The 18028-nt window shown below is 33.6% G+C and overlaps 1 protein-coding gene and 1 long non-coding RNA gene across 2 annotated transcripts; both read right to left on the bottom strand.

Moving 5' to 3' along the window:
• Window positions 1-7546, bottom strand: LOC111369388 (kinesin-like protein KIN-5B). The gene is made up of 24 exons (XM_022990882.1): window positions 7403-7546; window positions 7116-7322; window positions 6675-6804; window positions 6429-6584; window positions 6005-6342; window positions 5783-5921; window positions 5211-5308; window positions 4967-5123; window positions 4630-4699; window positions 4467-4543; window positions 4182-4235; window positions 4020-4100; window positions 3835-3946; window positions 3665-3751; window positions 2943-3118; window positions 2545-2706; window positions 2348-2455; window positions 2095-2253; window positions 1920-2003; window positions 1625-1830; window positions 1065-1166; window positions 877-986; window positions 643-794; window positions 1-374 (listed from the first exon to the last, which is right to left on the bottom strand). Exons 2-24 carry the CDS (start codon window positions 7289-7291, stop codon window positions 177-179), a joined length of 3132 nt encoding a protein of 1043 aa, XP_022846650.1. The 5' UTR covers window positions 7292-7322; window positions 7403-7546; the 3' UTR covers window positions 1-176.
• Window positions 7547-8939: 1393 nt separating this feature from the next.
• On the bottom strand, window positions 8940-9546 carry LOC111369197. The gene is made up of 2 exons (XR_002698069.1): window positions 9249-9546; window positions 8940-9088 (listed from the first exon to the last, which is right to left on the bottom strand). It is a non-coding gene; the product is annotated as an uncharacterized LOC111369197 (long non-coding RNA).
• Window positions 9547-18028: the final 8482 nt, after the last annotated feature.

An 18028-nucleotide genomic window follows, 5' to 3' on the forward strand; every position in this document is an offset into this window, starting at 1 on the left:
TAACAACAAACTAAGCATCATTCTATATTGTGATCGGCAAGAAAAATTTTCCCTCTAGCATGAAAATGAGATGTGACTCGTTAAATTAGCGAGTGCTTTGGTGATGGCATTGGAGATGCGCTGAACATACAACATAACTAGTTAAGATTTTACTAACTCTCTAATCCCAGAAGTAACTAATTGACATTCTGGAAAGGAGTTCTGTTCATTGATGCTCCTAAATATGGCTGCAAAATCTTGCTCTCAGCATTACTACATTTTGAAATCGCTTCTGAATGAACCTCAACAATGTGTGCTCTCATCTCCTCTATTGACTCCAAGCTCGGAACTGGAATTGCTCGCTTCTTAGGAGTTCTATTTGTATGCTCATCAACCTGTTGAAAATTAAGAAATTTGTTAGTATGTAGACACTTCAATTGCTCCAATGATCAGTCTAGTTTCAACTTCTTTTGATTCTTTGTTGGCATGTATGGTCCGCAATATTGGACTAGACTGGATTGGAGAATATAATAGATGAGTGTGTAGTGTTCTATATAATTCAAAAGCTCCCTATCATTCTGAACTCTGAAAAAGAAACATGCATCTCAAACCATGTTTTGTTCTATATAATAATGTCAATGATGTTCATGTTCCTAAACGTACCAAATAATCTTTGCTGAGACATTGCTCTGTTCTATTGCAAATATCTGATACGCTTTTACCATGATTCACACTTGTTGACTTGAGCTGATCCAAGCTGATCTTAGTCATCAAATCTATTTGCTTTGTACTTTCTTTGTCAAACATCAAAGAATCTGCATATGCATGACTTTTCTAGTTAAGTGGCTTCTATTTGAGACGTCAAAGGAAAAGAACTGTTTTATGAAATATAAGTACCATGGGTGGACATATTCAAATCGTGGATATGTTTGTGGAATTCTGTGTTCATAGATGAGGAAGTGGAAACAAGCTCGTCATGTATAGAATGATTTTCAAGAATCTTTGTCCTGCACAAAGAGACCAAATGAGAATAATGCAAAGTTAAAAATATTCATCAAAGAAAAATATTCCATAAAAAAACTTACCGGACATTTGATTCTATTTCTGCAAGATTATTCTTAGAAACATGATTAATGCCTAATTGTGCATTATCCCATTGTTGACCACAGCAGTCCACCCTTTTAGCGCTGCTCATCAGGATGAAACAATTTTACTTATCAGTAATTTGTTAATGATCAGGATGAAACAATTTTACTTATCAGTAATTTGTTAATGAACTAAAGAATGTGCAACAGTTAATGAGATTAACATTTGTCGTGATCTCATGGTTCTATATTGTGTTTTCATATCTATTTTGAGTGGTGATCCGCTATCCAGTGTCTTCCTCCTCTGCTTATTGCTGTAATACAAAACTCTTAACACTGAGTGCATGTTTGGCATGCGATAATAGATAGTATAATGAATTAAGATTTAGCTACTTATTTCATTACAATACTCCAGTGCTACTATCCTTTCCTCCCTACCAAACATGCCATAAATTTGCAAAACCTACATCTGGAGTGTGCATACTATACCTTCCATTAGCCCATTTGAAACCTCAAAGCACAGATCAAAAATCAAGACATATAATAGGTTAGAAGCTTACTTGTCCCGCAGACAATTTTCTATTGTAGCTATGCATTCAGCTGAGGAGAATGTGTCTTCCAAATAATGATTTTTGGCCTTCTCTATGTATTCATTTAACTCTTTCTCCGCTTTAGTGGAAACTTGTTGCATGTTGGTCAATCCCTGCATCACTCTCTTATTTTCTTGTATGCACGAGTCTTCGAAAGATTTTGAGGCTTCCGACACCTGAAATTCATTTTAACATATTTCAAGTACTCAATTTAAAGACTGTCGTCTACCAGATTATTAACAAACCGAATAAAAAATGAACTCACAATAGCAGTTTTCCTAGCTGTCAGAGATGCCAATATTGCCGCTATTTTTTCCATGGCTGATTTTTCTTCTCTAATAGCCTCTTCCTGTTGTAAAAAGCAGAAAAGGACAATACCATAAATGTCCATACCACCTTGAAATTATTCATGCAGATACAGTACTTAATTACTACTTGACCTTAAACATTTGCTCAAAATTTTGTAATTGATGGGATTTAACAATCTGGCTTTCTTCAAGAACTTTCATGAGTTGAGATGCTTGTTGGTGGAGGTCATTCAAAAAAGTGATTGTTGCATTTGAAATCACTTGTGCCGAGCCTACACTTCGGCGTAATCCCTACATATTTACAAGAATCAGGTTAAGATTTCTCTTGGCAAAGAAATTAGGGATTTTGAAGAACACGAGTTAATCACCATCCTCAGCAACCAACCTCTTGTTGCTGTTGGGCAGAAAACCCCAAAAGTTGCCGTTGTTCAGCCAGAGAATTCTGAATATCAGAAATAAAATCCTTGGCCTCCAAAGATGCTGTTTTGAGGAACTGCTCATACATAATACAACACCATATCTTAGACATTATTATGACACAGCTACGGAATGAAATCACAGTTTATTACATAAACTTCATACATTCTCCACAGTAGTTGCTTGGGAGGATATCATTGACTTCATTTGTCTCAGATCAGAAGAAGCTTTTAACTGCAGTATGTCGCTAAGTTTATTTAAGGCCAAGATTCCTGAATCGTACGTCTTTGTCAGTTTTTTAATCCTTGATTCCATGGCCTGGGTTGACTGATAGATAAGAAAAGAAGAAACAGATCATCCTACTGACAAACTTGACAATTTAGACTTCGTGTTGGAAGAATTTATAATTGGTTTAATTTATAAATAGGTAGAAATGAGTGGTGATATGTGAATACTACATGTGGCTCCATAGGAATAGGTGATTGAAAATGAAATATGACTATTTATGAATTTTGCCAAACAAAGGCTTAAAGTAATTATACTTTCTAGCTTCAATGTCTTACATCGCATTTACTGTCAAGAAATGAGGTAGCATGCTCTTCGAAACTTCTTAGTTGCTGTTGTTGCTCGAAAATCGACCCCACAACGATCTCGTGCAGAAGTTTTAAACTTCTGTCAAGCTGTGCACCAAATGTAAGGAGAAGACTTTGATTTTCAACTTCAATTTTGTCTTTATGATCTGCAAGGCATTTTAGTGTTAGTTGAGTACATGAAGCTTTCTTTGTTTAGTCCCTGTTTATCTTCCTTTAAATCAAAACTCTTTAATTCTTATACTCATTTTCAACCACACATTCACATAAAATATTTTGCACGTAAATCCAACACTTTTCCTTACTTTTTAACCACATATTCTCCAAAAATTACTATTAAAATTATCATTTTCTCAAAATAATGACCATGAAACAGGGGCTTAATATGTCTTTTTTTCTTTCTTTCTTTCTTTCTTTTCTCATTTAAACTTGTAGTGAAAATAGATCTTGGACATAAAAGTGACTACCATTTGAAAGTAAATTTTATCAGGCGGTAGTCAATCAACCACATAAGATTTATAATAACTAATTAAGTTAGAAAAAACACAACTTATATATAAAGGAATGAAATGAACTATTTGAGTAAAATACATGCAGAAAGACAGACCTTTAAGTAAATAAATAAACAAATAGACACTAAAGAAATAAACAGATAAAAATACATGCAAAAAGAAATTAAATGAAAGGACACATACCTATTTTTTCAAAAAGATCATTTATATCTTTGCATGCACCTTCCAAATTAGCCCGTAAATCCTTTGCACAGTCCGTCAATCGAATTTCTGTTTTCAATAACAAAAGATTAAATGTTTAATAAGTGATGTGGAAAAAGATGCATGACTCTTGTTGATAACTTTCTTGTAACCTGAATGCTGGAGTTTGGAGATGGTAGACTCCTTTTCCTTCAATGCTGAAGTGGCTGTCTTATAATTTTCTTGCAGCTCTTGCAGTATTTTGTATGTATTTTGTAGATTTTCCTGAAAAATGCTGTGCAAATCAGATGAACAGCCACAAAAAGTACGACATTCTCGTGCATTTCTTTGCTTATACCTTGCAGTCTTTGAGCTCACTTTCAACGTTCAGTTTATCTTCTTGCTCACTGAGATAAAGCTCACGAAATTTATGAAGTTGCTGTGAAGTGGCAAAGGTCAGTGAACAGATACAGCAGTATGAAATTAATAACCATGAAAAAGTTGAACAAGCAAGGTTTACTTTCTGGCTGTTGTCGAGATCAATCTCTAATAGCTCTATCCTTTCAGTTTTTGCCTGCAAGACATATATCTCACCATATAAGATTCAAACAAATCAGATAGAAGTTTACTATTATGGTTTATTCAGGCTAAACGTTATGTAAGGCCTGAATTTCTTTATAAAAGTAACAGATAAAAGTTGTTCACCCAAGCTAAATTCCATTGCATTATAACAGTTCTGACAATGAACTTGACTAAAGCAGAACAAGTTGCCAGGATGAGATGCACCAGATAACGACTTATGTACCTTTTTCTCAGCTTCATCCTGTAGAAATCTTTCGTGTGGAATATAAACACCATTCTTTTCCCTTGCTGCTCGAATATCTGATTTGAATTCAGATGGAAAGGACTTCAAAATCAAGATTCTAATACTGTATATAAAACCACAAAATGCAGGCACGACAGAATACCTTGTTTCATTTTCTCCATCTCCAAGTATATATCCTTAAGCAGCATAGCCTTGGAGACTCTTTGGTTTGCCTTTCAAAAGAAGTTTCATTAAGCTCAAATGAGAAAAAATAATGTTACTTGTACATAAGCGGTTACATAATGGATTTATACAAATGAGGTGTCAAAAAGAGAGGGGAGAAGTTTTTTTTCTTTTATTTGGTTGAAGAAATTTTGATCCAATCTTTCACCACATCATGTGTAAGTAAACGATCATGTAAACTTATTATGTACATGTAGCACAACCAAACGAAAAATATATAATATACAAACTGAGGCAAAAAAAATAGCTATACAAACCTCTGGCTTGTTTTTAATGTTTTTAGCTCGACAAGCATAGTCTAGTGTACTCAAAGTTTCTTCCAAACTTTGAACTGATGGAGAAATTGTTGCAATGATGCATGTCTTTGTTTTTCCTCCTAAGGAGTCTCTTAGGAGCCTGGTTAGCTTACTATCCCTGTACAATGGTTCAGAAGAGGAGATGAAGGTGGAAAAAATATTCATTTATCCCTTAAATAAATAATATACTACCACTTACTCAGACCTGTAAGGTATGTGAAGAGAATGCTCCACCAGTGTATTAATTACACGGCCCAAGGTTAGTAAGCTCTTATTTATTTCCCCAGCTTCTCTTGCACGAAGCTGTATTATAATTTGGAATTTTGATCAATATTTGATGGTTAAAACCAGCAAAACTTAATTATTATAATGGAGCCCTTTCATCCTTGCACTCGTCAAAACAAAATGAAGAGAAAACTGAGCAGTATCAATAAATTCTAGCATGAACATTTTCCCATTGTCTTATACTGTTATTGCTTCTGACTGACAAGATACTTAAATCAATTACATAATCCATCACTGAATCTAGGGTTTGCATTTATTCAACTCACTCTTTCTTTTTATTCTGCACGAAAATTAAGCTGCAGCACTGCGATGAACTGCTTTATATTTTTAGTTTTAATGAAAAGGTGGAGCACAACTAAGATAAAATCTATGGCCAAAGACAACATTTTTTCTCAAGGTTATTTAGACATAATTTCTAGGAATACAGGACCTTGACAGTGGAAGTATTTTTACAGCCATGAACAATGAATAAATAAAGAATTAATTTCACACCTCTCGAGCTCCTGAACGAGAAATATTCTCCGATCCTGCCAAATCAACAAGATTAAGCTTGCCACATTTGATAAGATCTTCATCTCCAACGCCCTTTTCTTTTATGTGAACAGTTATGGTGAATACAGAATGGGAACGGCTGCATCATGTGAAACGTTTTAGCCACCAAGATTAATCAGGATGTGAAAATATATATATTGATGAGGGCTAGATAAACCACACCTACTGCGCTTGTTTAAAAGAGTGTCTGCCGTGCGCCTTCTGGCTGCACCTCGTTCCAAAAGGTTGTAAATGTCATTTGCACTGTATACAGCTTCCTCTTCAAGGCCTCTTACAACCACACAACCCTTTCCATCTTCCATCAAAGAAATAGGCTTTTTTTGCCTATCTTCAGTTGATTTTGAATTATCTTCTGGACCGAGCAAGTCAGTTATTTCTTCGTTATAAAGTTCCAAAAAGGTCACTTTCATACTGTAATCAGCATCTTGTGCATCAAGTGTGTCAAAGATTTGTCGAACTGCTCTAGGAATAACACCTGCCTCAGCAGGCAATTCACCACCCTAGGACAAGTGCGGCATTGTTGAATTCAAGACAATCAGGAAAAACATGAACAAATACCTTATTTCTTAGGTTGATATAATCATACCTTATTTCTCATCCCTCCTTCCATTGTATAAGTTTTCCCTGTTCCAGTTTGCCCATAAGCAAAGACAGTGCAGTTGAAGCCCTCAAGCATTTCACAAACAATTGGGGAAATAGCTTGATCATATATTGATCTTTGTTGTGCTTTTGGCCCGAAGACCTTCCAAATATTTCGGAAAAACGTTAAAGCGTAAATGAATATTTTTGCTGCCTCAGGATTTAAATAATCATTACAACAAATAATGCTTACCTTATCAAAGGTGAAAACTCTGTCCACTTGCTTGTTAGCCAGGCCTTGTAAAACAGTGACTTCTCGTTTATTTTCGTTGCAAGTGACAACCTTTGGCACATTTGCCCTCTGTTCATCATCACTCAATGGCCTAAATTTAAATTCAAACAAAACAGTAAACATAGTACATCATACAAAATAAGCCATTTAAACAAAATCTAAAGGATGTGTTCACAAATGGAGTCCTCATCTGCAACACTATTGATTTACTGACAAATTTAGGCCCAACCAAAGTGGGAAACATTTTTGCATAATTTTTTCATGGATTTCAACTTTCCTGCCTTAATGCATCAAGTATAAATTTCCGTGTTTGTGAATTAAAACCTAAAAACAGAAATGTATAATTAATTTACTGATAAAAACATTGAAAGAGTGAATAAATTAAATCTGGAAAAAATTCACCTGCATCTTAGCAGAACCTGCACGTTGACCTCTTTATCTTTGTCCTGACGATTCGAGTTCCACTCAGACCCTCTTGAATCAGGCCTACGCCTCTCAGGCCGCGGCGTGAAAAAGGGTGATGGAGATGGCGAAACCCCTGTTCCCACCTTACGAAAATGGTCTGGCGTCAGTGACATCCTCTTTCTTTCCTCCTCAGTTTCTCAGCTCCTTCAAAATCAAAAATCAATTCAGAAGCTCAAAAATTTTATTAAGAAAATGAGAAATCGAAAAGAGTGCTCCGTGATTACCTGAATTTATTGCTACTGCAGAAGAATGGATAGAAAAAGGGAAACAAAAATTTTGTTTTTTGAAGATAGTTTTCTCCTTCTTGGAGATTGGAGAGTGCAAATGAGATGTTTGATTTTCTAACGGCTACTGTTTGGTACATCACACTGTCGAGGATTCCTTTATTTTGAAAAAAGTGGGCCAGGGCCCATTGACGAAATTCAAATACGAGGCGCGTATATGACTTTTGTGGCTTTGGGCATAAAAGCCATCTTTTATCGTTGGCTCATTTTCATTTCATTTGTAGAAATTTTTTTACCATTGCACAGGCCACATTATTGTAAAAGTGAGAATGAAAAAAAATATAAGCGTTATAGGTCCCACATAAGAGATAAAACTCAAACAGGACCTTAACATTTTTTATAAAAATTATGTCAAGAGTTATTCATTTCTTTTAAACTTTAACAATTTTATTTATCACTGCAACTACCCAGTTTCAAAAAATACATCACGATTTCTTTGCCATTAAAGGGGTCTAATTGGAAAACAAAGACGAAACCCTGCAACAAATACAAAAGTCATGAAATCGTGGCAAAAATAATGAGACTGGAAAATGAATTCTCTCAAATTAACTGGCTCCCAAACAAGGGCTTTTCGGTATATATTTTGGGAAAATTTCATAATTAAGAATTTAAGTATCACACATTTCAAAAATAAGAAAATAAGTTTTAAACTTCAAAAATCAGATTTTTATTAAAATTTATTTATGATTTAATTAGTTAATTAATTATTTTATTAATTAAATATATTTAAATCACAGATCTATACAATTTGGTCACAAATTAACAATTTAATTAGTTACTTATTATTTTTTGTTACAAATAAAAAATTTTATGTCACGTATTTTTTTACGATCACAATTCAAAATTTTTGTAGATCACAATATGTTAACAAATCAAAAAAATAATTAGCTACGATTTAATTTTTAGTCACAAATTATCACATTATTGTTCACAACTTATTTTTCGATCATAAATCAAAATTTTTCATGTCACAATTTTGTACGTCGGTCACAGATAAAAAATTTATACGTCACAATTTATTTATAGGTCACAAATTATAAATATTATAAGTCACAACTTATTAGCAGTTATAAATTATTAATTTTTTAGGTCACGCATTATTTTTGTCACAATTTATTTTTCTTATTGGTCACGTTGGTCATGAATTAACCAATTTAATGGTAACAATTTATTTACTGATCACAAATTAGAGAATTAATTGGTCACGAATTAATTTTTAGTCACAATTTATCAAATTACTAGTCACAACTTATTTCTTGGTCACAAATCAAAAAATTTATAAGTTACGTATTATTTTTCGACCACGAATAAAAAAATTTATAAATCACATATTATCCATTAGTCACAGAATCAAAATTTTTATTGATCACAAGTCATTTATTCATTGCAAATTTTTATATTAATTAGTCACGATTAATTTTTTGATCACAACTTAATAAATTGTGAGTCGTAGTCACAATTTTAAGGTCACATATTACAAATTGACCTATTATTAGTTACAATCTATCAAAAAATTGGTCACATGCATTCAACCCCATTTCACCCCACGACCATCATCACTGTTACCATTACCGCCGCCCACAAGAGAGCCCTTCTTCAACAGAGCCGCCACCACTTCATGACAACCTGTCAACACCAGAAATTTTTCGTCGAAAAATTCACGCAGTACGAAAAAACTAAAAAAATCACATTGAAAAAAAGGAGTTCTCAATTTACAGAATCTAAAAATACTACTTTCTGTAGCTACGATCTGGAAAACAAGGCAGAATGCATAATCTAATTATACATGATAACTGCCGAGGGCAATATACGATCTGAAAACGAGTGAGTCCCTCTCAATGGCGTCTTCTGTGGAAAGACGGGGGATGTTGCTGTTATTGATGGTTGCCTGGTATGCACCCAAGTAGAAAACTGTTCTTTAATCCAAACAATGGATCCGGTCCTCCTGTTGCCATTTTTGTTCAATTTTGCATATGTCAGATCTATCAAAAAAATTTCTGGGAGAAATGTTGAGAGAGATGTGGAGAAAGTAGTGGGAATTAATTAGGTAGAAATGTAGAGAGAGATTCAGTCATGAATTCGTGAAATCACTTTTTTTTTTTTTTTTATAACCCAGGTGTCCCAGCTTAGCCGGACTAAATCCTGGACCTCTAGCCCCCGGCCCCTCAGTGACTAGTGGAGGTAAATCGCAGGTTGTGCCCTTGTTGGTTCCCAGGTTCCCACATGGCTTTTGCTCCTTCCCCAAAGGGACCCTCCTCCATGGTTATTACATCACCAAGCTGCTCCAACCCTTCATCTGGTTATTACATCACTTGGCTGCTCCAACCAGGAATCGAACTCCCCACACTTGGTTCCAGAGCCCCCAATGTGATTGTTCCGCCAACTTGGATGTGCCCTGGGGGGCTCGTGAAATCACTTTTCATCTGTGGGAGAAATGGAGAGAGAGTAGTGAGAATTAATGAGGGTTTTGTGTGTATTGGAGAACATATATTTAGTAAAAATATTTATTTTAAAAAAATATTAATTAAAATAAATCATTTGATTTTTGAAAGGTTAAATTATCCATCTTATTTTAGAATTGTGAATTTTTAAAGTAAGAAATTGTGTAATTTTCACATATATATTTTTTGAAATAACTCAAAAATGATTCTATTTTTAATTTTGCTGAAATCAATCATTCTATATTAACAATATTAGTTATGGATTGACAACATGTTATTTGACATCATCATATTCATCCATTTAAAAAAAAAAATTCTAAATCATTAATTTGAATTTTGACAACACATAGATGTCAACCAATGTTGTAGACTTTACCCCTGTGTGAGCCTCATTCTTCATAAAATTCATATTTTCAAAATCATTTTCAACCACATATTCTTTAATAAAATAATATTACACGTAAATTCAAAAATTTTCTTAATTTTTAACCACACGTTCACCATCTCGCTATTGAAAAATACATTTTTTCCTTAAAATGGGGCTCAAACAAGGGATTGTCGTTGGGATTGACTCGAGCCAATAGGAAAAAAAGTTGAGCAGCCAAAATCGAAATTATTTTAAAGTTTTTTATTTTTATTTTATATAACTTTTTAATGGATAAAATTTCAATTTTAACTATACATTTACTTAAACCCACAAATTTTATCAACTTGTCAATTGCACATATTGTAATACTTTAATTATACCCAAAAAAAAAAAAAATCAAAACCTAAAATGGAAGTCAAAAACATCAAGCTTTGGGAAAAAAAAAATAAGAAAACAAACAAATTGAAATAGTAGACGGTGGAATGGATATGTACCCATTTCATCATAAACCAATTCATTTATATATAAACAATCCATTTCCACACCCCAATACACACAACACATAGAAGAAAAACAAGAGCAGGGAAAAAAAGAGGAAGGAAAGAAAGAAAGGAGGGTAAGAAAAAGAAGAAGAAAATAGGAAAATCGTCAAATTGTTAGAAAATAAATGATCTCTACTATTAAGCTTGAATTCTTCAAATTCAAAGGTAAGTAAAAAGTTATTTATTAAATAGTTATATTTAATTTTAGAGTAGTTAGATTGTTTAAATTCAATTTTATCGAAGAAAAATTATTGCATTAAGAATAATAAGCTATGTAATAAAGTTAAATGAAAGAAAAATTAGCTTAAGTAATTAAAGGTACTTTAGAAATCGTTTAACAATGAAAAAATAAAGTTTTGGTATCGTCTATATAATTATCAGAATTTCTTAAAATTGTTAATTGTTTATTTAAAAATTATATCATATTTCCAGCGAAGATACAGATATCGGGACAGCTTACCAATAGTTGATTTTGCGTATATAGTTCTGTGAGTAGAAAAACTTATATATTTTCAAATATTGATAAATTAATTATACTATTATATTATGTGCAATTATATGAATTTATTATACAATTACATTATTATAGTGAAAGATTATTTCATTATGATATATGTGAAATCATATCGGTTGTACATGGATTACTTATGAATTGGAATGTGACATATGATATTGAGACTGACCAGAAAAGTACCTGTAATTATATACTTCTTCTAGTTCACAAAAGAGCGTTGGCCGTGTTCTATCATACACGGGGGGATCTTAACCGAGCATTGGTCTTGACTGTGTACATATAATTTACAGTGGAGTCTTGACTGTGTTCTAAAATTGATTACCATAAGTCTTGAGACTCGCTTTCGTTCACAGAGGGGGCCAAAAGTCTGTGGCGAAAGTTCTTAGCCCGAGTGATGGACTACAATTTCAGTCAGATGGTACATTTTGGTGGATTGCATGTATTGCGATGGGATGATATTATAAATTTGAGTTGAGGATTATATCGTGACTATGAGATTATATATTTCAGTATTATGAGGATGTCTCATATCTTGATTATTATTATATGCTGATTGTGAACTCTTAATTGATGTAAACATGCAATAAAAATGTATAAATGAAAAGATATATTTATTTTTGAACTTCTCTACTCATTGAGCTATCAATTCATAAATTTTTCCACAATTTTTCTTATCATGTAGCAGTCGAGTTCCTGGACATCTTTTGGATTGAGTTTTTAATTTTGGAGTCAGAGCCATATGATAGAGTTTGCTAGTATGACTCATTTCAGAGAGCATATAGTTAGTGTTTCGAGATGCATGTTCATGTTTAGATATGATTTTGCATTACTTTTAGATAGTTATGGGGCTCACTAGGTATTTTGTATTTATATATACATATCATGTTATTTTCATAGTAAAAGTTGAGATTTCGTGAGCTAGACTACCAGGAATGGGGACTAAGCAAACATATTTGTAAGATATTTACAATAACGAATTGGTAATCACACATATGGGACTTCGCATTTCTATTGCATTGCGTTATATATTTTGAGATTTGTGTATAGTAGATTATATGTTGCTAGTCCTATTTAAAGGGAAAATAATGCTGAAATTATATTAAAATTAATTTATAAAATTTGCATATTGTAGTAGCCTCGATGTTGGGTTCGACTTTTAGTTGGTATTTATTACGACGCACATCACGTTTCGGATCCACTACTAGCATTACTCGGAGCGGGACGTGTCACTTTGGTATCAAAACATGCTTTAGAGTCCATAGGCTTGCATTGTACACACATTTTGATGTTTAGCATATCATGCATAATTGTATGTGAGTCAGACCCAAGGCTTCAAGAGATGTTGCTCCACTTTCATATTGTTTTTGATAGAGATGAACTTAGAGGATTCGAGAGAATAGATGAATTAGTTCACCAACCTCCTGAACAACAAGGATTGGGAAATGTGGTTAGAAATGATCCTATGGCTGTTGAAAGAATTACTACTAGGGTTATTTCTACTACGCGTAGTGCTGATAGTGATTTTAGTATTGAGTGGGCTACAATATTAGGGACTAAAGTTTTCATAGACACAATCAATCCTGCAGTTGCTCAGGCATGGATGATCAAGATAAAGACAGTATTGATGTTATGGGTTGCCCAGATGATTGAAAGTTGTGTCTTGCCACTTTCTTGTTAGATGTGGGTACATATGATTGGTGGCAGTCAGTACAAAGCACATATCGAGACCCTTATATCATCACTTGGACAAATTTTTGACGTATCTTTTACAATGCTTATTACCCTCATTCATATAAAGATACAAAGCATGAGGAATTTTTGAAGTTACTACAAGGGCAGATGACTATTCCTAAATATGTTTAGATTACTGCTGAAAAAGTAAGGATAATTAAAGAAAAGTTAAAGATAGATTGAGATAGACAGAAGAATTACGCAAACAGATGCGGAAGAAACTTTGAATTTGATATTGGGGATAGAGTTTTCCTACGATTATCATCACGGGAAGGTGTTATCAGATTTGAGAAACGAGATAAATTGAGTCTGAGATATATTGGCCCATATGAGATTGTTGAATGCATTTGTCCAGTTCCTTATCTATTGGCTTTGCCAATGGAATTGTTCAGAGTTCATGATGTATTTCATATTTCCATGCTTCGTAAGTATATTCTAGATCCGTCTCATGTTTTAAAATCACAACCAGTGGAGTTGAAAAAATTCTTACATAAGAAGAATGACCAATTTACATATTGGATAGAAAAAAATAGGTCTTACATGGTAAAACTATTCCTTTGGTTAAAATTCTATGGAGGAATCGTGATATAAAATAAGCTACATGGGAAAGTAAAGTGCAGATGCATTCTCAGTATCCACGACTTTTTTGTATATAGCAAGTTGAATTTCGAGGACGAAATTCTTTTAAGGAGGTGAGTTTTGTAATACTTTGTGGGAAATTTTATATATTTTCAAATATTGATAAATTAATTATACTATTACATTATGTGCAATTATGTTAATTTATTGTACTTTTATATGATTATTATGAAAGATTCTTTCATTATGATATATGTGAAATCATAAAGGTTGTACATGGGTTATTTATGAATTGGAATGTGACATGTGATATTGAAATCGATCAGAAAAGTATCCGTGATTATTTACTTTTTTTAGTTCATAGAGAGGCGTTGACCCTGTTCTATATTACACGGAGGGGGCTTGATCGAGCATTGGTCTTGATCGTATACATATAGTTTACAAAGGAACCTTGAACGTGTCCTAAAATTGATTATCAAATGTCTTGAAACCCACTTTCATTTACAGATGGGGCCAAAGGCCCATGGGAAAAGTTCTTAACCTGACGGGCAGATACAAATTTCAACTAGAGGGTACATTTTGGTGGATTACATGTGGTGCGATGATATAATATTATAAATTTAAGTTGAGGATTATATAATGACTATGAGATTATATGTTTTAGCATTATGAAAATATCTCACATCTTGATTATTATCATTATATGCTGATTGTGAACTGTTAATTGATGTAAACATGAGTTTCGATAAAAAAAAATGGTATAAGTAGAGATAGAGGGAAAATAGGAATAAGATCACCATCAAGGTATAATGAACCTGACTTTATTATTGCATTTAATGTTTAGACTTATTTTGATAATTAGCCTAACTCATATGAAGAAACTATTAACGAAAAGAATGCTAAGTTATAGTTGGTAGCTATGAAAGATGAAATGCTTTCATTAGACAAAAATAAGAGTTGGGTTTCAGTTAATAAACCAAAAGGAGAAAGGATCATTGATTGCAAATGGATCTATAAAATAAAAGAAGACGATTCTAAAGGTAAAAAGGTCAGGTTCATGGCCACTTTAGCTGCTAAGGGCTTTAACCAAAGAGAAGGGATTGATTAAAATGAGATTTTTCACCTGGGTCAAATATACATCTATAAGACTTGTACTGTCTCTTGTTTCTCAATTTGTTTTGAATTAGAACTGCTAGATGTGAAAACTGCCTTTTTGTATAGAAATTTGGATGAAAAAATCTATATGAATCAACCAAAAAGATTTGAACAAAAAGGTAAGGAAAACTATGTGTGTCTTTTACAAAAATCACTCTATGGCCTGAAACAAGCTCATAAATGGTGGTACATCAAGTTTGATACTTTTATAAAGGGCCTCAACTTTAATAGAAGTGAATATGATCCATGTTTTTATTATCAAGGTAGCGAGGTCCTAATTCATACTATCTCTTGCTCTATGTTAATGATACGTTGTTAGCTAGATGTAGTATTACTGAAATAAATCACATTAAGCAAATGTTAAAACAAGAATTTGAGATGAAAGACTAAGGATCAGCTAAAAAGATTCTAGGAATGGAAATTAAAAGAGATAGAGCTAAAGGTAGTCTATTTCTTATGCATCAGTCATATATCTAAAAAATACTAGACATGTTTGCCTTGGACAAAGCAAAGGAAGAGCAATTTTTTTTATTTTTTTTTTTATCTCTTCAACTGTTTTTTTTTAATCTTGTAAATGTACAAGAAAATTCTCCAAGTGGTCTTGAGGATGCCCAATAATAAAAGTCTCCTCCACGACCAAATCCACCATATCAATGTATAGACAGTTATCTGATTCTGTAGGATACTTGATAGTATTGAAAACGTTGAATGTCACCTGCTCATCATTTAATCGCAACATCAATTATCCTTTCTGCACATCTATTATGTCTCGACATGCTGCAAGGAACGGTCTTCCCAATATCAATAACACGTCTTTATCCTCCTCAACCATGTCCAGAATGACAAAGTTTGTAGGATAGATAAATTTATTGACCTTCACCAGTATGTCTTTAATAATTTTCCTTGAAAATTTTATGAACAAGTCTGCCAATTGAAAAGATATCGATGTTGCCTTTGCATCTCCCAAGTTTAGCTTCCTAAAAATAAAGTAAGGCATGAGGTTAATGCTAACACCCAAATCACAGAAAAACTTATCAATTTCATATTACCAATAGTACAAGGGATAGTAAAACTCCCTGAATCCTTTAGTTTAGGCGACTTATTCCATAAGATGGTATAGCATTCTTTGTTCAACATCACTGTCCAAACATCCTCTAACTTCTTGTTTGTGAGTATTTCCTTCATGAACTTCGTGTAACTGTGCATTTGTGCAAGTGCATCTACAAATGGTATATTGATATGAAACTTTTTGAATACCTCAAGGAACTTTGAGAATCAGTTGTCTAGTTTATGGTACTTTAGCCTATGTAAAAATCATAGTGGTTGAACAATTTCTTTAGTAGGAGCGGTTACCTTAACCTTTGGATCCTCTGATGTTCCATCTTGTTCTTTGTTTCACTCATATTACTCCAAGTGCTCCTCAATCATGGTAGATACCTTTTCTTGTGTAGCCACTGACTTCTTCACATTTATCTTAGGTAACTGTACTCTACTACGAGTAGATAGCTTTGTAGTGCTCTTTAGTGTTCGTTTCAGTGTCACTAGGCAATGCTCCTAGTAGTCTCTCTGAAAGTGCTTTGGTTATTTGTCCCATATGATTTTTCAAATTTTTTATGGCAACTCTTTGAACTTGTAAGATCTTATCCATTCTTTGCATATGTTGAGTGGATATTTCTGCTAAGTTAGTCACGAGATCTTCTAGTGAAGACTTCTTCTCATTCCTCTGAAATCCAGGTGATGTAGTTTACTTTGGTGCGATCTGAGTTCCCTGATTATTACTCCATTAAAAGCATGGGTAATTTTTCCAACATGGGTAATAAGTGTTAGATTTTGGATTGTGTTTTTGCCTTTAAAAATTCTGAGTGTAGTTCACATCTTCCACTGTCTGAACAAAGGAGATCATACATTACAATCAATACTCTGTGGCCCCTTCCACAATGTTTGCATTTTAGTTCCAATAATCTAATCTATTTTTTGTAACAATAATGCCAACCATGCTAAATTTGCAATCAAAAAATCAACTTTGAACACCCCTTGCAGCTTTTTTTGCTCATTCTTTCAGTAGGCTAAAGTGCGTTAATAAATGCTAAATCCTCCATGATTTGGTGGACTTGATCCACAGTTCTTTTGTGATGGAACCATCGTACATAGAGTCTATGTTCGCCCTGCTAATCAAATTCTGACCAATGTAGAAGTATTGTACCTCAAGCCACTTTTGCAATCCGTGTTGTGGGCATTTACAGAGTAAATCTTTATATCATTTCCAAGTCTCTGAATAGCATTCTGAGTCCAATTGTTGGAAAGTAGCAATCTCATCCTTTAGCTTTGCAATCCTTTTCGACTGAAAAAATTTGCTAAGGAATTTCTGATTCAATTGATTCCATATAGTAATGCTATATTGTGGACAAGTGTCTAACCACTCTCTTGCTGAACCTCTCAATGCGTATGGGAAGAGCCTCAATCTGATTTCTTCGCTGACACCCCTAGATAGTTGATAGTTGCACACATGTCCAGAAATCTTGATATATATGGGTTGGGATTCTCTGTAGCTCTTCCAAAGAATTGTAGCGCGTTTTGGAACATGTTGATAACATCAGTCATCAGGTGGAATTTTACCTGACCAAACGTCAGATATACTATGCTAGGCTAGCTTTCCACGACCTGTGGAACCATATATTTACCCGCGAGCCTTGCGTTTTAATTAGTTGCTTCTGTATTCGGTTATGTCACTCCCAAATTAGCCCCGATGGCTATTTCATTTGGATTTTCGTTTGTCATATCTTCCTTTTTCTATTTTTAGTGTGTTTCCAACTGTTGTCTTCTTCGAAAGTTGAATGTTCGTTCAATCATTGGGTCAAATCGAGCAAGATCATTAATTCTTAAACTTCACATACAAGGTCCAAAAAAAAAAAAGTAAGAAACATTGTAAATGTTTTCTAATATAATAAATTAAACTAAAGAAAACAATATAATTCAGATTAAAGCTAAAATTAACTAAAACTTGTCAAAAACAATAGTCGCCGGTAAAGGCACCAAAAACTTGACCATTTGAAAAATCTCATAGATTTTTAACTATGCGATCACATAGTTCAACCTTCTTTCCATTTTGTGCACTTTGGTCCTCGTACTTCCATTCGGCGTCTTTTTCTCCCTTATTAACCTATGTTGAGCTCTCTCAACTTCTGAGTGCATCCAATTGAACCCCCCCCCCCCCCCCCCCCCCCCGCCCCCATTTCC

Source organism: Olea europaea, chromosome 20, assembly GCF_002742605.1.
Source record: "Olea europaea var. sylvestris chromosome 20, O_europaea_v1, whole genome shotgun sequence".
In the NCBI taxonomy this organism is placed as follows: Eukaryota; Viridiplantae; Streptophyta; class Magnoliopsida; order Lamiales; family Oleaceae; genus Olea; species Olea europaea.